The 22,622-nt window shown below is 39.4% G+C and overlaps 2 protein-coding genes across 2 annotated transcripts in view; both read left to right on the top strand.

The window, feature by feature from the left end:
* tox (thymocyte selection-associated high mobility group box) overlaps nucleotides 1-22,622 on the top strand; it is an 839,643-nt gene that overhangs the window by 405,925 nt on the left and 411,096 nt on the right. The window lies entirely within an intron of this gene.
* The window catches only part of rreb1b (ras responsive element binding protein 1b), a 30,778-nt gene continuing 9,355 nt past the window's right edge, over nucleotides 1,200-22,622 (top strand). Inside the window, 6 exon segments of the mRNA XM_043259267.1 lie at nucleotides 1,200-1,336; nucleotides 13,531-13,619; nucleotides 18,238-18,369; nucleotides 18,457-18,668; nucleotides 20,837-20,926; nucleotides 21,094-21,257. Coding sequence (XP_043115202.1) covers nucleotides 13,616-13,619; nucleotides 18,238-18,369; nucleotides 18,457-18,668; nucleotides 20,837-20,926; nucleotides 21,094-21,257 — 602 coding nt within the window. The 5' untranslated portion in view covers nucleotides 1,200-1,336; nucleotides 13,531-13,615.

Here is a 22,622-nt window from a genome sequence, read left to right as displayed (position 1 = left end):
ACAGGCTCAACACTGCTGCCTCGACGCCTCAGGTATAACCCTGATCCCAGTAAAAGATATTTAAAACACCAAGTTAAGTGTTTGAGACACAACTATACATCAGCCCAATGCTCTGGCCTATATCAGCTAACTAGCCTATACGAATGTCACGTGATGATGACTGAAGTTATGATGATGACTGCTAAATATCACATATATAACTTGACTTATTTTTAAATCAGATCGTTTTCTCTCAAATTAAACAAAACACGCAGCACGCTGCTGGGGGAAAAAAAACAGCCTAGCCTTAGCTCGACTTAAGGCGCGAATTTGTACATTTGTAACCGAATGCATCTTTAAGGTTGACATTTTGTGACTGCAGACGCGTAACATGTCCACGCTGAACACTAAAAACGCCATTAATCAAAACACGAGCTATGCCATATGGCTCATGAGGACTTTTTTTTGCACGCCGAGTTACATTCGGAGCCACGTTTTGCACAGGGCTGCTGTCGAAAAATTCACAGAAAGGCGGGAGATACGTGCAATTACTTCGTCTTCGTCTTGACATTTAACTCCTCGTTTCTCTCTGAGGCTATTAAACGCCCTTTCACAATATTTTTTTGAGCTGACGGATGCCCCATTATAGTAGCAGTGATGATCAACAGGTGTTTGTCTCGTGATAGCAAGAAGGCGCCAAAGAGCGGCGCGTGTTGCATCATCAGTATCCCGTCACTTTACATTTTCATACCGTTTTATAGTTTATGTCGTCTTCCAGTTTATATCGCCCACGCGACATAAAACAGCCTGGCAACCGCGTTACGGTTTAAACGATATTTTTGCCTACATTTTTATAAGTATGCGTTGCCACAAAGTTGGTTTGCGCCTACGAAACGCTTTACGTAGACGCTTATCGCTACACCAAACTATCTATCTATCTGTGAATAATCGATGGGATGAGGCTGAAGGAGTGAAGTTGTCCACCCCTCCCGTAGAGATGCTCACAGCTGAACTCCAGTGGCAGCCTCAGTAACACACGTCCCCTTGGAGACTAGAGCAACACGTGATGCGTCTACTTATCACGTTCACTGAGCAGCGCTCAGGAACACACTTTGAGGAAAAAGTGACTTTTCTGACCCTCATTCGTCGCAAGTGTCGATGGCCGTCATTCCTTTAGGGAGCTAACACGGCGGGCGACGCGAAGTATCCAGTTGGCGAACTTTGCACATCCTCAAATGCGCCATTTTGATCGCTCTCCGGAACAAGTTTGCAGTTTTTTTTTTTCTCGAAGTCCCATCATCTCTTTTCACCATCACCATGTCTCGGCGCAGTCAGCCCAACCCCGACAAAGTCAAGCGTAAGTACGGAGCACACTTTTCTACTTTTTGCTGTTGTTGTTGTTGTTGTTTGTTGTTTACGTTCTCCATCCACCCGACGGCAAACTTTGGTGGATGGATACTTTGTTGGAAGTTTTATAAACTTGGAAGGCCGAAGATGTTGAGATGATGTCCGATCTTTTTTTCCCCCCCTGGCCCGGGTTTTTTTTGCTTCCTCGTTTCATTCTCGCATCCAAACGTTGAACGCCTGACTACAGGAATTCGCTCGCGTCTAACCAGCGCACATGCATTCATACCTGAGTTAACTTTAGCGCTTTAAATAACCGCACGGTCAAGGGCACCGATGTGGCTTTGGCTCCCGTTTGTCAAAAAGGACGTTTAGCACGTATATTGTCATCAGAAGCGAGTATTTTACAGTGAACCGAAGAAGCATCCACATCTGAACTTTGATCGAGGCTAACGCGTGGGGGGTTGGACACGCTTCCCTTTATATTGTGACCTTGTCGGGACATGTTGCATTTACGTTTTATACGTGCTTTCGACTTTTCCTCGCCACCGACAAGTTATCGCCGTCCGCCGAACCGCCCTTATTTCGCCAGGCACGCTTTGCAAACTTAACGTTCGGGAATGTCAAAAGTTTTAAAGGAGGAAGTTCGCCGTCGTCGTGACTGTCTTTGGGTTGGGTTTTGCCGCACGAGACGAACGCCGATCAGTCATACGAGGGAAAAAGTCGGGTTTTATGTTCGAAGCGAGCGGCCACATCGACGATACAGCTGAAACCGTCTCGGTTCGGGATGACTAATTGCTCGGATGCATCATATTGTTCGCGCACGGGTGTTTTGCGTGCTTGCGCCCTCCTCCCATCATCCTCTGTTCGTTCTCGCGTCTCTTTGGAGAATCAGAATGTGCAGAGATCCGGATGAGCAGTTCACATTCCATTACCAAATTCAACACTGGGCTCCAGGAGGCCTGCAGTGGCAGCATCATTCGCTCGCTGACTTTTAGCTACGTCTTGGTTGTTTTATATACCACGCACTAAAAGCGCGATGGGGCAGCAACATCAAAAGTGACAACTCTGCACTCTATCTTCCCTTTAAAAGTTGCACATTGCTACCTGAAATGGCGTAAAGTACCGTATAAACCTTTTAAGGGCCCTTTTCTTGAGTCGGTAATCTGAGTGTATTGCTGGGATATTACACTGTGGTTTATGGTCATCTACTGTATGGTGTGTAATTACCTACAACCAGGGGTCCCAGAAGGTTCTCCAGGGGGCCCGAAGAGACCGCCGCCTATATAAAACACAGAATTAAATTACGTTCCTTGCAAATTAGCAGTATATAATGTCATTTTTAATGTCTGTAAAAATGTAAAACGTCTGATTTAGGGGTTTTTATGTTTGAAATTAATTTTTATATATTCAATAATGTAGCTCTGAAAAACATTGCTAATTAAAGATAAGAAGATATCTTTTGTGCGTTCGCAAAGTGATCTTAAAAAAAAAAAAAAACCATTGTAAACGTACTCCGATCCAACATGGGAATGTTGTTTCATCACATGCAAAAATGAACTTTTCTGCATCACTTTGCTTGCTTTTTCCTTTAATAATAACAATATATATTTAAAGTTTTTTCATTCATTGTCTGCTGGTCCCCACCCCACCGGCGGAGAGGCAAGGTTAAAAACAAATCCTCCTTTTCTCGTTTTTCTAATAGCTGCTCCTCTCACAATGCGGGCTGATGCAGGGTGGAGATGTGTTTGTTCAGACGCGTAAAGCAAGAAGACCATTGAAAATTCAAAGGCATGTTCTAGTGAACAGTCAACCAGTGGCCTGGGCTGTAATCTCCTCTGTCCTCAGCAGGGAGTCGCCAGAGCTGAATAGAGAAAACCCATTGTGAGCATCAGAGCTGCCGTGCTGATAGTGATAGAAAGGGCCATCAGCTTTTACTCCGCTTTGTATTCAATCACTATGAAGTGTATTTAAAGTCTCGACAGCCTTGTTGCGTGGATGGATTCGTTTTGTACTTTTGCTTTGGTGTGTTTTAATATTGGGAAATGTTTTGAGTGACAGTCGGTGCATCTTGATTAGCCTTGATTAATATATAGTCATTAAAACGCACTCTCTGGGGTTCTCTAGTCGACTTCCTTTGACAAACATGCCCAACTGTGATTGTTTACGCTGTGTAAAGACAGAGGGACCGGTCGGTTGAAGACCCAGACTGGATGGAGAAACTTCTCCGAGCCGTTTGCCCCTAGTGATGGGTGTTCTGTTCACTCATCCAGGGGTAGAGATGGGCGTCCTGTTTCGCTCCGGAGCTATTTTTAACCTGTCTATTTTAGATAAGATTATGTTCCCTCTCCCTCGAAGGGAATGGGAAGCTTGGTTTGGTCCTGGGGTGCTGGGTTCGACACGGTAACCTGTAGGGCTTAAGAAAATGAGTTTGCAGATGGATGCTAGCTGTTTGCCCATTTTATTCGAATTCGGTGCGCAGGCTTTGAGAAAGCTTCATTTAGGGCCAAAACCTTCAAAAACGACTGTCGAAAGTTGTCTGTTTTAATGGAGTAGTTAAATGAAAGTTCGGACACGCTGTAAAAAAAATCTGAAGTTGAGAAAACTTATAAGTTTAAGGCAATCAGATTCAGCAGCTTCGTGCGTTTTCAAAACTTGTTGTGTTCAGTTTATACAATGTAACGTTGAGAGAACTTTTTAAAAAAATCTACAAAAACAAGTTGAGAAAACGTAAAAAATAGACTGAATCGACTAGTTTTTAAAAAAAATTGTACAGTGCATAAGTTATTCATCCTTATGTTGTTCCAAACTTGTACGTTCATTCTTTATAAAAAAGATGATTTGCTGAATTTCTTTTTTTTTTTTCTTCCTGCGATGATAGTCAGTGGGAACTAGCATCGTTTTTAACCCTCTTGACTTTCATTGTGTGGATAAAAATAGAAATAAAGAAATAAAATCAAACATGTTTGCAAAACGTGAGGGTGAAGAAATTTAAATATCATATCAAGAGAAAAATATTCTTTTGTTCTATCTATAGGTATTTTTGCACTGAAATATAAAATATAAATTCATTTGACCTTCAGTCCATGCCTGTCACTCAAGTTTTATTTTTGGCCTAAATTGTTTACTTTTTAAATTACGAAGCGTAGTAAAGAAAAACTAAAAGTGTATCTGAGTCCTTGTGAAAATGCTGTGGTGTAAGTGGGACGTGGATGACAGGAAATAGAGCAGCCTGTGTGGATAGAGGAAGTTAGAAAAAGATAAAAACAATAGGTAGCGTATCCTTACACTGTTCTTTAGAGAATCAGTTTTGTCAGTCAAACAGGTCATAATAGTCAAACTGTGATGTTTTACCATGATCATAAATAGCTTAGTTCGCTAGCACTCCGTTTTGAGGAATTGCGAGCTTTGCTTTCACTTTTTTACGTTTGTCTGTGAGAGGAAAAAGAAGACGAATCGCACGCGGTCTGCAGGCCTCCTTCTTTGCCTCCCCCTGCTACTTCCCCCGCCCCTCTTCTCCCACCCTGCCTCTGTTGCTGACTAAACAGTTTTGTCAGCTGGCAGTTGCCCACAGTCTGTGAATTTTTGATAGCTTCTAGAGAGGGAGCACCGCGGAGGGAGGCGGAGATGCTGAAGAAACGCTCTCGTTGCTCACTTAGGAGTGAAGGAGGGAGACAGAAACGGGAAGATGGCAGGTCAAGTCACATTGTGGAACCAGTTCGTCTTGTACTAGCATTCTTTGTAGGCTTCCCAGTTTCGTGCTCAAGCGCTGAACAAACATTTGAAAGATACGAAAATATGCCTGTGGCTAATTCATCTGTATCACGTATAGGGCTTGCTGAAATTGAGTCACGACCTGATAGAAGCGTTTTGCGACACTCGTAATCTAATGACGCAGTGAGCGATGTTACGTGCAATTTGATGAAATCTCATGACAAAGCTGTGACTTTTGTTTCAGTTCCAGTTCGTTGTAGTGATTCATGAGATGGAAAAAGCGATAAGGGAGGGACGGCGTGTGACTGAGTTCAGGAGTCATTTAACTTTAGGAAATCTAGGTGCGCATAAACGTTCGTCCTCATGTCACTCTTGTGTTGACCCGCGTGGACTTTGAATCGCACATCTCTTCTTGCTAAGCGCGCGAGAAGAGCTTCACAGAGAAACATCCTGGCTGAGGACAGATCCTCCTCTGTGTCTCTAAGAACGATGTGCAATGGGAAACAGATGTGGCTGGGCTGTTAGCTCAGTGCTTTCCTTCAAAGAGCTTCAATTAGCATGTCCGTATACAGAACGACTTCATAAGACATATTTTGTCAGCTTCGTAGATTTGTTATTGTAAATTCCCCGTCTCTCGGCTTCGCAGCACAGTTTAAACCGATTTGTCTTGAAATTTCCCAATTTTTGCCAAATGAATACATTGCGGCGATTTTTTTAAAACAAAAACGAAAATTGTTCACGATGCTATGAAGTTTTTTTCTTTAAAACACAAAAGGTGTTTTTTTTTTAAACTCTTTTCAATTTATTGAAGCAAAAGTTTACAATATGTTTGCGTGTATTACATATATGTATTATTTATATGAAAATGTGTGTTATTTTTTTGAATACATGCTGTATGTGTGTTTTTATATATACATAATACATATACACAGTACACACACACACACATTATGTGAACAAAATATTTTATTTTGAACGCTATTACTCGCAATTAATCAATTTAACATTTTAATTGTTCCTCACCGAAACTTCTGACCCTCTTTAGTTGCCTGATTCTTTTTCAAAAGTTCTTTTTGAGTCTTTTAATTGATTGATTCTGTTCACATCAGATGTTTAAGTAATTCGAGAGTTCACTGAAGTGAATGATCATCACTTGGTTGCAGGTTACTGACGTAAAGTTCGGTTTGTTTCTCACTCAAAAACCCGTAATGTTGTTTCAGAAGATGTGTATGTGATGATGTGTAAATCATATGAACTGTTTGTCATTTTGGAGGTCATTAGTGAGAAGGATAGTGAATAAACAATGACATCATTTTCCTTTTTTGGGTGGACTGTCTCTTTAAACAAGATATAACTCAAAGCACACTCATTCACCAGCACATCCATCTCATTAGTGAGCGCTTCATGGCACATTATCACAAGATCATCCCGTATCATCCGATGTCATGTTCAGTGGAGCTTTCATAACGTGTTAGCACCTTTTAAAAGTTGATAAAAAAAAAAAAATCACAGGTTATGAAATCATTCTAGCCGAATGATTCTGTTAGTTGACTGTTATCAGTCGACAGGATTAAGGTGATTCAGGCAGTTCTCTAGCAGCCTCTCCCAAAATGCCCTGAAGCAGCGTAGACAATGAAGCAAAAATGGCGTCCTTTCAGGAGGAGAAACCCGGCCGCTCCCATCTCTTCCAGCTCTTAGAAAATAAGGCACGCAGTGTGTTCACAGTGAATGTGGCTGTCCACCATCCTGGCTCTCTCTAATGTCTGATAATCCACGCTTGCGTCCAAGTCCCAGCTATGTTAAGTGTTCAGTACTTTAAACAAAATAATGTTAAAAGCAGATTTCTTTGTTCCCACACTCAGCACAGCAGCTTGCATAACATTTGCGAGCAAATAGTACATACTAAACCATTCCCTAGCTTGTGTGCTCAAGCAAGAAAAAGGTTTTAGTGGAACTGTTAAATGCAGAACATTGATTTTATAAAAACTGATCCAGAATCGTCAGGATCGGCTTTATTGGTTGCGCTTCATGCAGCTGTTTAAAGCAGAAAGTAATTGTATTTTGAATGAATGAAGGAATGAATTAATCACCATTTGCAAAAGCTGGTAGAGGAGGAGAGGATTCCTCACAGTACAGGACAAGGAAAACAAAACATGGAAGCGAGGCAAAGGTCACTCCTGGTTCTTTTGTAGCTTGGTTCATCTCAGGGTTCCAGTAAATATTAACCTGCTTATCACAGAGAATGGGACGTGTCCTTTTAGTGTACTAGAATGAGACCGAAAACTTGAAGAGGCGAAATGAACACCAGTACGTAGGTATTTAAAGCAAGTAATGTTAAATTTTCAGTTTTTCGGTTTATATTCCACGTAAATATTTACCAAGTAAACTTAAAAAGCTAATTCTATCCAATCAGAGAGCCTCCCCCGTAGCTTCCTCCATCCCCAACCAATCACAGCATTGTGTCTTTACTATTTACTCTGTTTACGTGTTTGCTGTGTAAATGCGGCTCTCAAAACATGCCGTTTTGTGAGCAGCCGTGCCGCTTGGTTTAGGCATCGTTTCTTTCGTTTGGGCTACTAACAATGCGAGTATGCCACACCGCAGACAAACAGCTATGATTGAGATAATCATTAGATAGGGCAGACTAAAAACCAAATAAAGTAAATAGACGCTTTACCTTTGGCCAACTATTTCCAGCTGCGTTATCTGCATTTACACAGCCAACGTGTAACATACAATTAGGAGTTTAGTAACACTGAACACGTAAATATCTAACACGCAAATATCATACTCATGATAACGAATTGAACAAATCTATATTCAAAAGTTATAATACGAAGCAAAAAGGATTTCTTACTTATTTTTCAGTACTTGAAAACAAGAGTGGGGTAAAATAAATAAACTTAATTCAGTTGGAAAAGTTTATTTTTCGTACTTCATTATAGGAGTGTAAAGGTACAAGTATTGCACACGTGTACCGAACAAATCCACGTCACGAGTGAAAACAAAGTCTCATATTTTAAATTTTGTCAGTTTTTGAATCTGGAAATTCAAACAATAAATGCAAAGTTTATAGCATAAGCTGGGTAATTTCTTTATCCCTGAGAAAGAGCTTTGTTAAGTGTTTAATAATAAAAGAAATGTTAGTTTTTCCGCCGATGTACCAAACCGTGACACCAAAACCGAGGTACATACCAAACCCTTGTGTTTATGTGCCGCTAACTACTTTACTCCCTTACTCCCTTAGCATACTTTAATTCTGATACATTTCCCAGAAAACACAAGAACATGCTAAGATCTTTGTACCAGAAGAACAAGCAGTATTTAGCAAGATTTTTTTTCTTTGTAGGGTAAATCATGTACATATGTAAAACTGTATTTTTTGCGTTTAAATTGCACTGATAGACCGTTTCTGATCCCAGATCAGTGTGCTCACCAAGGCAAAGTACAGAAGATTATGAGGGGTCCACGGTAAGAGAGGGATTAGCATACACACACATATGGACTCTGCCCGCAGGAAAATGACTTTGTGAAGGTTTTGCTAACATTTAGGGACTTCCAAACCCCTCTTATCAGATTCTCGGCATGCAGTTTCTGTTTGTTTGCTACAATGACGCTCTAAAACTGTGCATTTTTATATCAGCAGCATTAGTTAATTCTAACGGCTAATGCTGGATGGAAATCATCTTTTCCCTGCAAACGTCTCCTGTATGTTACACCCTAACTGGCACTAAAGCCGCTCCAACACAAAGTCTTACTTATTTTAGCGAAGGCCGTTGTGTATGCGCGAGCACATTGGATTATTTTCGCAAAGGTGGTTTGCTTTTCTCCACTCTAGCTTTTGACAAGCGCCATGTGGTTGACAGACAACCTCCGGCTGTTTCCAGCAGTTACTCGCTCAAATAAGCCTTGCAGTGTCACCTGACTGCTCCAACCAGATTGGCCGTTTTAAATGACAGGGCCCTCGAGGAGGGGCGGGGCTTCAGGGGCGGGAGTCAGTGAATGGCAGTTTCTATGGTGACCGGCGGTCAGTGATGTGGCCCCGTACTTTGATCAGGTACGGCCTGAGGAGATGGTCACCTTTGAGCGCAAGAAGCTAACCGTTCGCTTCCTTCTCAAAGAGATGAAAAGCCTGTGTGTAGTTTATAATTAAGCCCCATCGGTGACTTATTTTATGCAGAAGTAGTCTGCGTGCATGCAGGCTCATGCATGCATGCATGCGCGCCGCTCAGAGGCGCAAGAGTGGGCGCGCTGAATAGACAGAGTCTGTGTCTGATGATAAGGACTCTGTTGAAGGTGGGTGGAGAAGGACAGAGGGCCGGTTGGGGTGGATATAACAGACTGGCATGCATGCTTTCAGGCGGGAGGCTGCGAGCTCTGCAGTGGAGACGGCGAGCGTAAACATGCGTAACACTGCCAAATACACTTTCTGACCTACTTCAGCTTACTGGGAATACACTGTATTGTCTGGCCCCAGACAGTGGCTGTCTGTAAGGCCTCAAACCTCAAATCATTCACCAATCGCTTCATTCTGCTGCAGCAGAGTGGCCCTTAAAGATGGCTTGTGGAGAAAGATGGTGAGATGGGGAGAGAATGGGGGTGGGGGGGTGGGGTTCGGGGGGTTGTGAAATAATGACCAGAAGACTATGCTTGGGTAAATCTGCACTGGGGTTGAGTTTTAAATAGCCTGGAATGCACAGTGCTGGAAATGGGTGGCAGTTCAGCGAGCTCGGCCTGCTTTACTGCAGTGCGTGTCGCATCACGGCACAGCAGCTGTATGTGACAGAGGAAGTTAGGGTCTCCTCACTGTGCATGGATGCTTCAGTAGCACAGACTAAAAGAGAGTCTGCATGTGGTTTTTTTGGCTACAGGAAAGTTCCTTTTTTTTGCTTAAACAATTACTAGTGATGCACTGAAATGAATTTTTTACTGCATCGCTGAAATTAAAGTATTCATTTAACCAAAAATAGATTTTAAGTGTGCTGTTTTGTCTTTGCATGAGATTCGCTACTTGATATTTCAGACATGTAATGCATTGTTGCCATCATTGTTATGAAATACTTTTTAATTGCTGAAAGTTCTTAACGCATTGCATCACTTGATACACAGTATATCAGTACCAAATCATGTTTTTAGTGTGTCAACATTGGTGAAAATTTGATTTTTAATTATCTTGCTCCTCATTTTTACATTTTTACATTTTCATTGCCATCATCTGAGGCACGTAAAACTATTGCTTAAAAAATCTTAGCAAATCAAAATTAATATCTATTTTTTTATACATTTATAAATTTGTGTAATCAGGGATTCATTTGTAGGGTTATTATCGCCAACTAAAATTACATTCCTAAAAACATTAATAAAAATTACTATAAAACATTGAACTTGAAATAACATGTATTTTAACATAACTAACTAACATTTCTCATTTTCATTTAGTTGACGTTGTAGTACTAAAATAACTAAAGATAAATTAACTGAAACTAAGTCTTATAAAAACTATATAGATATACTTTTAAAAACAACAGTAACAAAATTACTAAAACGTTCAAACAAAAACAGGAAAACTAAAAAATGAAATCAAATTTAAAGACGAACAAAAACTATAATAGTATACTAGTATACTATAATAGATACTAAAATAGCACTAATTTTAGCATTTATAATATCAGGTTTTGGTAAATATCAGCCGTAGTATGACAGGTTGACAGAATCATCCAGAATTGTCCCGTGCATCCCTATTAATTTCTTTTAGGCCAGTTTTTTTTTTTTTTTTTTTATGAGTGCATCGTGCATATCACACCGTGAGCATCCCCCTACCAAACACAAATAAGGCATATTTTTGGATCTTCCGGACTTCTCTGACTGGAGTTCATCCTCCCCGTGTGAAGTCACAGGCTTTGCTGAGCTCCTGCCTCGATTGCCTGAAACAAAATGGTCGCTGTATGCAATAGAAGCCAAAGGTCATGTCAGGGCCACCTGTTTGGAGTGACAGCTGAGTGCTGCTTTGCCAAAGGCCTCATACGCCCCCCCTCCTCCTCCCCGTTAACCCTTCGTGTTCATTCCAATCAAGCACATTTCTTGATTTGTCTCGGTCTCTCACTATTCCCTCACCTGCTGGAAAATCCAGCCGAAACCAGCGATGGCTGTGTTTTGGAACATGATCGCTGGTGTCTAGTTAGTCCAAGCTCAGTCAGGTGCCCAACAGCTGGTTCTCCAGTTTGGACCGTCTTGGACCAGTTAGAAACCAGTTGGTTTCTTTTATAGTTCTTGTAACATTTAATAGCGCTTATATTTTTCAATGACCCGGCCATTTTAGTATTTATTATTTCTGGTATACACTTTCAGAGCGCATTGCAATCAATGCAGGACTTTTGAAAAAAGAATGCGTGACACTCTTTCTTATTTCATGTGTGATGGAAAAAAAGATGGAGTTTGTAAGAAGGAAGGAGGAGGAGAACCACCCAAAGAGAAAAAGAGAGAGTGAGAGAGAAGTGAGGTAAGAGTTGAGCAGCAGAACCAGTTTAACCAGAAAGCTTCTCTGGGTGTCTCCTCTCGTCAGGAGTCCTCCTCCCGGTTCTTAGAGTGTTGTAGCCCCCATCCCCAGCGAGACCCTTCTATCCTGACACCTCCCCCACTCAACACAAACACACACACGCTGAAACTGATACAGGAACAGTGCGGAGTGTAGAGCCAGCAGAACGCGATAGCCCCATGAGCAAACACCTGCCCACAATCCAACACTTGCCTGTGCCTGTCACACAGGGATGCAAGAGCTTTGACACACTCTTGCCTCAGACGCACACTATTTCTTTTCTTTTTTCAGTTTGAATGTCGTTAAGGCCTTCTTAATAGCATTACACTAGCAAGTCTTTCTATTTCCCGTCATATTTACATTTATATTCTTAATATTTTTACGTTTACAATAACTTAAACGTATTTATATGTATTTTTGAGGGAAATGTCCTTTGTATTTATCTTGTAATAATCAGTAGCTCTGTTTTCTTGACACACACACCTCTGTTTAAAAGTTTTTAGAACATTTTTTTTAAAGATGTCTCTTGATTGCCAAGGCTGCTTGTGCAGTAAAAAATGCAATGAAAACAGTTATATTATGAAATATTGTTGCAACTACATTTTTTTGTAACTGTATATTATTAGGTATGCTTGTGATGGCAAAGCTAAATTTTCAGCACCATTACTCCAGTCTCTAGTGTCACGTGATCCTACAGAAATCATCCTAAAATGCTGATTTGGTGCTCTGGAAATGGATTAGTTATTTATTATTAATATTCTCAATGTTGAAAACCAATTTACTGCTTAATATTAATTTGAAAGCTATATGTTTTCTTTGATTCTTTGATAAATAAAAGGTTCAAATTAACAGCATTAATTTGTGATTAAATCTTTTGCAACTTTGTAAGTGTTTTTAATGCCTCTTTTGGCCTGTTTAATGCATCCTTGCTGAATTTTTCACTTTAAAAAATTGATTATTGACATTTAAACATTTTATTTTGTAATTCTAATCCTAACTATTTATCCAAACCTTTTTAATCCAATTATAGAAAGCATTGTTAGTGCATTGTTTTCTCATCATATTTCCATCAGCAATACAGTTTTAATTATCATAATTTTTGTTTCATTGATTTTTGACAAAATCAAAAACCCTCAAAAACTTTATTAATGGAAAACGCAAAAGGGAATGAAATAGACAATACAAACTCGTACAGCAGCACGAGCTCCATCAAACTATATCACAGTAGCTTCTTTTCTGTATAAAATGTGCGCTCTAACTCATATCACACGAAAGATTGTCAGACTCACATAAGTTTTTCCTGACTGGATAATTTAGTATAAGCCTGTTTTGCTCGTCCTGACAATCCTAAGCTCCATCCATCTGCCTTCCATCCATCTCCATAACGTCATCCGGCACTCCATCCTGTCCCTGTCCCCTCATCCTCACGCTCTTCTGTCTCCTTTTGTTCCTGGGTCTTTTAATACCAGCTCTTGTGATATGCTGTAGCAGTAGTAATGTTCCCTACAGATGCCTGTAGCACTGGCTCCTGCCCTCAGCAGAAAGGAAACTTGGCAGTGTGTGTGACTTTGTGTTATGTGATGGCAGCGCGTTTCAGTTTACCAGCTCAACAAGAGGCCCGAGGCTGGATCTCTCCTGTTACCTTTACACTACAGAGAGCACATCTGAAATGATGTCACTCTTTCTCATGTGGCCTTTTCAGGTCGCTGTCTCTTCCCGGCCCTCGCCTCATGGGAAAACATGCTCTGAATCCAGTATAGCCTGAAGGATTTCTCACTTTAATCCTGAAGGGATAACACCCCACGTTCATTTTCATGCTTACTCAGCAAATCGGCTACCTTTAACTCTTGTGTTAATGTGTGCTTTTCTAAACATAATGCTCGGTTTGTTTGAACTGCTTTCTTGAGGTGTAGCACTTTGCGTTTTGTGCATTAACTGTGTGTTTTGCTTGCTTTCAGTATGAGCAGAGGTCGCTGTCCCTCATCCTGCGCCCGTGACCCTGTGGCTCCATGACCCTGTGACGTGTTTAGCCCAGACCTTAAAATGGGTAAATATGCAAAAGACACCTGACACTACTGACTCCTCTGTGTGTGTGTGTGTGTGTGTGTGTGTGTGTGGTTGCAGTATAGGTGTTGGGTTCAGATGTCAGGTCTATGACAGATCTCTTAATCCATACACTGTTAAAAATGTTCCTGATTTTTAAAGGAAAAAGTTTCTGCACATTGTATTTTATGGCCTGATGGTTTTTTTTTTGTGTGTACCACTTTTGTACCACTTGTATTATAATGATTGGTATGTTAAAGGGTTGGTTTACCAAAAAATGAAAATTACTAACCCTCAAGGCATCCAACTAGGTGTATATCACTTTCCCTTTTTTAGATGAATTCAGTTAGAGTTATATAAAAAATGTCCTGGCTCTTCCAAGCTTTATAATGGCAGTGAATGGCTGTTATTTTTCAGTAGTCCAAAAGAACACCGGTAAAGCGCATCCATCCATCATGAAAAGTGTCCTAATAAGCATGATCTTTAGATTTTCTTTTACAATGTAGACATATATATTTTACCAGCTCATTTGTGCGGATAATCAGGAAGTGTTGCTCAACCTCCATTAAGAGATTAGTTGACCCAAATATATTGTCATCATTTACTCACCTTATTTTCATTTAAAACCTGAATGGCTTACTTTCTGTTGTGAAACACAAGAATAGATGTTTAGAGGAAATCTGGCAACCAAACAACATTGAACCGAATTGACTTTCTTTGTACAGACAAAAATAAATTTTTCAAAATATGCTCTTTTATGCTTCACAGAATCAAGAAAGTCAAACAGGTTTGGGTGACATGATAAATGATGACAGAATTTTTGGGGAAATCATCCCTTTATGGTCCTTAAAATGTATAAAGTGCGCACGCTGGTATATAGACAGAGCTTCTCTATTCAGATGTCAGCGCATTGCAGATTAATGGTGATTTTCCAAAATTAGACAGAGAAAGAGAGGAGTGGTTGAGTGAGTGAGATGGAGGATGGTCTGTAAGATGGAGGATGATAACAGAGAAGAACAGGGGAGCTCTGCAGTGTAGAGGAAGCAAAGGAGAAGAATGGCTCAGCATTCCCTACAACTTCCCAGCCACCACACCAAACAGGAAATGCACAAGTTCCCCGCTTTCTCTCTGGTGGAACAGAGAGGGAGGGGGTTCAGACTTTCCATTCCTCTGAGCACTTATGAACGAAAAGAGGAACAAAACAGTCAAGAACACTCTGAAGCATAAATCTACTATGAGCATTTGTGCAATCCTTTTGGGTTTGAGTATGTTTATTGCTGGGCAATACCAGAATCCACTGCAACAAGCTGTGGTGGATATTTATTTTTTTCATTTAGACATAAGGATGCTGCTTTGAGAAGACCAGAGCTAATATTTTCAATGGATGAGCCTATATGCCTCTTTTTCTGATTCCTGTTGTCTTGTTTCTTCATCTTGAAGCGTGAGTGTGTAAAAGAGAGTGATGGTCCCGAGCAGATGGACTCATCATTATCCAGTGTTATCTGTTCCCAGTAGGAGGGAAGGTCTATATAATCCCCACACTCCCATTAACTAAGACACTTTTATAGCCTGTAGATGAAGGAGGTCGTGTGCTTGTCTGGACAGTGTCTATCAGAGCACCATTCATCCTTTTTGTTCTTCACATGTATAAAGTGTCTTGAATCACTACTGCTTACATTACTATTATTATTGCTTGTAATTACTTCGCGTAGTTTTAACATAATTTTAAACAAACCAGTGGTCTCATAGCAACACCTTGGCGTCCACTCCTACAACATAAAAAAACAACGTCATTGTTTACTTGTACACTACTGTTCAAAAGTGTGCAGTTTTTTTGTTGATGAGAAAATGAAAATTTCTATTCAGCAATAAAACATTAAATTAATTAAGAGTAACATTAAAAAAATCGATTTAAAATAAATGCTCAAATTATTTAATAAAAGAATTCTGATAAAATGCATCCGTTTCCACAAAAATCATAATTGGCAAAACTGTTTTCAAGCATTGATGATAAGAAGAAATGTGTCTTGTAGAACAAATCAACATATTCAATATGAATATATATTCAATGAAAATGTGTTATATACATATATGTACATATATCCAAAAATAGAAAAATTAGTTTAAATTGTAATGATATTTTACAATCTTGCTATTTACTGTATTTTTTTTATCAAATAAATGCAGGCTTGGTGAGCATAAGAAAAAAAAAAAATAAAAAAACATTAAAAAAATCCAACCGGAAACATTTGAACAGTGTTGTTTATTGTTCTTTGAATTATATTTTTGTGTTCTGCATTTTCTTCTTGCATGTTCATTTAATTTTCTGCCCCTCATATACCAAATATCTTGTCATTATATTAGTCCTATGCGCCATATGATGATATGTTTAACTGTGATGTCCATCTGTCATTATTAGCTCCAGTTGCTAATGAATACTGTCTTAAAGCCTGATCCTCTCAATTTGTGCAAAGATGCTTGGCTAATAACAGCTCATTAATCTCAGATAATCTCTGGATCTATGCTGTATTGCCATCTCAGCTCGCAACACTTATATCCAGCATCTGTGAGGCTGGTAACTGTATTGTACTGTTTTTTGATTGCTGGACATTATTTTCAGGCGCTGTGCCTGCTGCACACATGGTACCACAGCAAAGTTTCTTGGTCATTATGCCAGAATGATGGTATAGTTATATAAGTTTAGAAAATCCCAACTTCATTTTTCTGTTGGTCTTGGTACACAATGTAACTACAGAAAAGTCAAGTTTTTAAAGGAAAATATTTGGTTTTCCTATTTGGTTCTGAGGAAGATGCTAACCAGATTCAATGATCTATGCTAAGCTATGCTAAAAGTGCTACCGCCGGAGCCGGAGATCGGCTCAGTGGATTAAAAAATAGTAAAACTGAGGTAATTGAGTCTATTTTCAGAAATAGTGACGTGTTCCTTTAAGTGAAACCTTTTCGGTGTCAGGCTTTGAGGGCCTGACAGTGATAGTGATCTGCAGCAACACATTGCCCAGATGTCATTTGTTTAAAGTGAAAGCGGACAGTTTCTGTCGTTGCAAGCAAAAGCGACCATTGGTGATGCAATTTGGACCTATTTGATTTGTGACCAGAATTTTTTTCATACTCTAATAATTTTAATATGATGCGTAACAGTGCTCACTAGCCACCTGGCGACCTGAGGTGCAAAATTTCTCAGTGTAAAAGGTGCATTGCACTGCAGATAAGTGCATCTCTTTTTCTCAAAGCTGAATCCTTATAGATACAGAGGTTACTTTTTCACTTTTTCAACCGGTGGAAGTACATGAGCAGAGTTTGGGATGGTGGGAGCAGGGAGGGGGATTTCCTACCCTCCCCCTCCAGCAGAGGCGATCACACCCTGCTACGGCGCACACAGGGCCGCATGGTTAGAGCAAGAGACAAGCGTCTACCCTCCACTGCTCTAACAGCCACTTCCTGCTTTGCCTCTCAACCCAACCCCCTACTGTTCTTCTCTTCACAGCAGAAAAGACTTCCAAGTTTCTCCCGTGTGAACATGCACCCAGTCTCTCGACTCTCTTTTCCAGTCCTCTCTCTACACTTTTCTCACATTTCACTTTTCTTTCTCTGCCTTCCTCCATCTCTGCCTCCCCTCCTTCGCTCTCACGTATGTGTCGTTCATCTTTTTCTCCCTCGTCTCCTCACCCTGCACCACCCCCCTCACTGGGATGGGCCTCTCTCGCTGAAGTATCACACTCCCACAGCTGCCTCAAACAGTCCACAGCCAGTGCTTTTCCTATCTTCTCTTTTAGGCAGCCCAATACAGAGAACTCGCTTCGAATTGAGAAGTATTTGAGTAAAATGTAGCTTTTTGAATACAGAATATACACTGCATTTTAAATGTTTGGTGTCAGTAAGTTTTATATTCAGCAAGGATGCATTCATTAAAAAAAACGACAGCGAACATAATGCTACAAAAGATTTCCGTTTCAAAAAAATAGTTCTTTTGAACTTTCTATTCATCAAAGAATCCTGGGGAAAAAAGTTTTATGGTTAACACAAAAAATACTGTGATACTGGTAACAAGAACTGTTTTATAAGCAGCAAATCAGGATATTAGAATGATTTCTGAAGGATCATGTGACCCTAAAGACTGGGGTTAAATTCAGATTTGCCATCACAGTATTAAATTACACATTAAAAAATACTAAAAGTAGACTCAGAGACTTTCTTTTTGCCTTTTTGGTCAGCCATTGAAAGAGACTTATTTGCATCATACATTTAAAAAACTAAACAGACAATTGCTTTAAATTTATGCCTATGTTAGCTCAGCATGGTCTTTTTTTATGTTCATAATCTAGAGTTGTTGTTTTGTTTTGACATTTGTTTTGTCTATTTGAATTTAAGAAAACGATTTAAGAAGCACACATGCTAAAAGAGGAAGTTGATATAAATTTGTTACTGTAAAACACACTACAGCTCCTTCAAAGGGCAGTGATAAGATGATTTGGGCTATTTAGTCATTGGTGAGAGGATTTTCACATGGTTTTCTGCTTTCATGTGGGAAAAGTAATTTATTAATAGGTGTTAAATTTGTCGTATTGAGATCTGTGTGAGTAACAAATACCCTCTGTCCTTAGAAATGGAAAGTGCCTCCCCTGAGAAGACTGTCAGCAATGCTGTTGGTGCTGCTGATGTGAATGAACAGTCTCATTTGTCAGAAGATTGTGTGAACGATCAGTCTTCCTCTCACACACCAGAACCCGCTGAAGGTAAGAAGCCACTGTGGCTCCAAGGGAGAAAGTTTATCCAAAAATAAAGATTATGTCATTCTTTACTCGCTCTTATCTGATTTATAGAAGCAGACTCTGATGGAAAGGACAAGTCAGAGCATGGAGATGAAGATGAAGGTGGAGTTAGAACAGAGGAAGAGCTGTCCTCCATCAACTCTATGATGAGCACTGTGATGAGCGTGGGCCAGATCAATGGAGTTGATTCTGAGCCCACCAAAGTATCTCCTAGAAGTTCAACCAAATCGCCTGCTGTCAATCGTACTGGGAGAAGAAATCAGGTATAGCAGAAGCTAATGTTACAAGTTGTATTATGATTATGTGAATATATATATAGCATGATTGTGTGTAGTATGAAGGTAACGCATACATACTAGTTTCATCATGTTACAAGTGTCAATTGAGTCATATGACTGCCTTTCACAAATCCTTACTCGATGCCTCACGGAATGGCAAAGTGTATATTTAATGCGAATGATAGCGTTTTATGAATGCTGTTAATTCAGACATGCTGTACTATTTTCACATGCACATTTTTACCTACTATATAGATTGGAAGTATGCAGCCTAAATCTCTTAAGGCTGTTTGTCAAGGGTAAACTTCAGTAGACTTCATATTTCAAATCAGAAATAAAATGCAAAACGTTGCCTCTTTAGCTCAAGTGATGCTACAAAAGTCTGGTCAACATTCTCGATTCATAAGGTGACATTTTTACTTCTATATGCGCCATATTTAGTCGTACAAGTTTCCCTATTTTTCTACAAGTGGTCCATCTCGTCTCCCTCATGCTGTCTCTGGTGGTCATTCAGAGTGACAGTTACATAAACTCAGCTAAATGAGTGGCAACAAATGGTCCTTGCGCTTTCTCAATCCCCCCTTTGTGAGAGCCGATGCCTGTCTTATGCCTTCAATTAAAGTGTGGGATTTGCCTGAAACACTTCTCTGTGGAGAAAACAGGTGTTTCGGTCTCCCAGCCCCCTCTGGTATCCCATCCCACAGCCCTAACTGTATTTCCATACGCTGAGAGTGACTCTGCACCGCTGCTCGGCTGCAGAAGGTCTTACCCACTGAATTAGTGATGCTCTTCTTCAGCCAGTGCTGCCGTTGTCTGGAGAAACAGATGGAGAGGCCACTTGTTGCTCCATGTGACGCGAGCGCACAACCGCTCCTGCTGCTCTGACACATACTATCTTCATTAGGCAGACCACATCCTGCATCTGTTTTACCTATTGTGTTTATCTCTCACTGGGGGACAAATAAACGACTCGCTGGGGGTCCGGAGTCATGGGGAGCCACATGTGTTGAGGAGCTGTATATTTGTTTGATTAATACATAATTACTGTGACTCTCGTAAAGTGTAACGTTTCATTTTACATAGTGTAGTTAATAACTATATATAGGTTAGGTACAGTACGATTTACGGACATTTTGTTATGCTGAACGTATTAGAAAAATAGAATTACATATTTGAAAAGAAAATAGCTAAATGGTACACCTTAGGTATGATACTAGATACAATATTAATTCAAACTCATATGCCACTAAATGATATAGTCATTAGCTCAATAATATACTGAGGGTTACCTTTAAAATGTTTTACACAGGCAATCTTTTAAAACTGGGTCGTCCCTGTTACCCACTCTAAAAAGTAACAGGCTTGACAATTTCAAACAAATTTGCTAATTGCTAGCTAATAGTCAAGTTCACAAAAGCACATATTGTTTTTTAAAAGTATTTTTTGGAGTAAACAAATCAAACAAACAACATTATCTCAGGCATCACACACAATCACAAAGAAATAAAATGAGAGAATAAATAAAAAAATAAATCTACACTTTAAACAAGTTATAACAATTATGAATACATATTGTATTAAAGGTACATATTGTACAGTTTGAAAGGATTTTATTTAAAGATATTGATTATATTAAATGTACAAAATCAGTGTTTAAAATTATATTGTAAATATATTTGCAAAAAGATATTTTTGGTGACTCATAAATCATCTAAAATAGAACACATGGAGGAGTGAAAGAGAAACATGCGTATGTTTTAAGTTTACTGGCTACGAAATTGTTCATTTCTAGAAGTGATGTCACTTGAACGTACAACATTTCACAAGGGGTTTTCAGAATGATAGAAAAAATGCATACTCCTGCAAAAACATTCAAAAATTGCTTAACCATGAGACTACATTTAGAACAATTTGCAAATGATTTTGTAGCATTTTTAAATCAAAAGTACAAAAATACATATATAAGCCTACCATTACCAACATAAAAGCTATTTAAATAATTGTGAATAATGTTGAATTGACATTTTTATGTTGTTATATTAAAGGTATGTTCCTTTTAGGGATGCAAAAGGCAACTATATAAAACTTACTAATGAACTATGTAATTTAGTACATTGTAACTAAAAGATGTTTTGTGTTTGTGTCTGCTACAGGAAGTCAAAGACGAACGCTCAAGCTTCATTTGCCCCCTGTGTAACAAAAACTGCATGACACAGCACCAGCTCACCATGCATATCAGACAGGTGCACACTCTCTCTTACACAAACACACCAGACATCATCCCTACATGTACACTGAACCACAACAGTTTGTCTTAAAATCAGAATTTTACTGAAAACCGAAAATGTTAGTGTATTATATATGGACTATATGTCAGTATGTTAATTTCTGTGCATTTTTTTTTCTCCAGCATAACACAGATAGTGGGGGCACTGACCACTCCTGCAGTATCTGTGGGAAGGCTTTGAGCTCAGCCAGTTCTCTGGACCGCCACATGCTGGTTCACAGTGGAGAGAGGCCATACAAGTGTGTGATATGTGGTCAGACTTTCACTACCAATGGAAATATGCACAGGTAAATGGTCAGACGGTGTTTTTAAAACTGTAGATGTTTAACTTTTATGTAAGCATAAACTAGCCTATTCACTGGCTCACAGTGATACGCAATAGTTTTCATAAATATATATATTGCTCAAAGTGAAGCTCAATCAGCAGACTATATGGAATAATAATGTTCAGTACCAAAGGAAAAAAAAATTTTTTTAAGTCAAAATATTGGTTACAGTAACATACCTATGTTGGAAATAAGCATTATGCAGGATTTAAAAGCCAAAATGTGAAGCTTTTATTTTTGTTAAAGAGAATTTAGGAAATATACTATCAACATTAACCGACATTAGAGAACGTTTAACAGGCGAATGCATTGTTAAATTGAAATATTAACTTAAAATCTTAAGGGGGATACTTCAATTAAATAATTTAAGCTTGATGCTGGAAAAACTCCAAATACTTTAAAACATATTAATACCACTTTTGGGTTTTAAATGTGTTGAACTGCAACGTCGGTGACCTAAAGAAATAATTGAAATAATAAATAATAAAAAAAATGTTGTGTATGCACAGGTTTCATGCATTAATAGAAGTAGTGGTAACTATTAACTACGACTTTTCCCTTTTCTTAATTTGCTGCTTTATAATAGTCAGAGAGGTAGTTCTTAAGTTTAGGTATTGGGTAGGATTAGGGATGCAGAATGATGTAATGTAGAATAAGGCATTAATATGTCCTTAATTAGCACTAATAAATGGCTAATATTGTATTGTGCATGCTAATAAGCAACTAAATAGGTGTAACCTTTAAATAAAGTGTTATCGAAGTAGTTGTAAGTTTGTGGAGGAGGAGGAGGGTAGGGATGAAGGAATTTCTGCCTGTGATGTGAGAGGCCTGATTCTCAAGGCTGACTGATATTGACGGCTGTGCTGACTTCTTTCTTTCATTTCACCTATATTTGGAAAGATGGGTCTGTGTCCATGCTTTCTTTTCATGCGTCTTTGTGGTGGAGGGTTTGATGTGTGACTCTTTTTGTTTGTGTTGATGGGATGTGCATAGAGGGCTTCCTTGTGCAGTTGAGACATGCAGGCATTCCAGATGGGGGTGGAAGAAGTTTGTGTGAGTGAGCGAGAGAGAGAGAGAGGGAGGAGAGGCAGGGGGCAGGGAGAGGGCTGCTGAACATATTTTTTTGGATGGCACATTATGGATTTTTGGGTCACTTTTAACCATATCGTTTAATATATTACGTAACAAAAACAGCTTCGCTTGGCATGTTAAATCATGCAGCCTAGCCATTTTTCCCACACTGCCCTCTGGCAATATTGACGAGGCACTGCAGAAGGGAACATTTACTCAGTGCATCAACTAGTAACTTCAAACACAAAACCACAA

Source organism: Puntigrus tetrazona, chromosome 2 (genome assembly GCF_018831695.1).
Source record: "Puntigrus tetrazona isolate hp1 chromosome 2, ASM1883169v1, whole genome shotgun sequence".
In the NCBI taxonomy this organism is placed as follows: domain Eukaryota; kingdom Metazoa; phylum Chordata; class Actinopteri; order Cypriniformes; family Cyprinidae; genus Puntigrus; species Puntigrus tetrazona.
The sequence above is the reverse complement of the archived record's forward strand: the minus strand, read 5'-3'. Positions and strand labels throughout refer to the sequence as shown.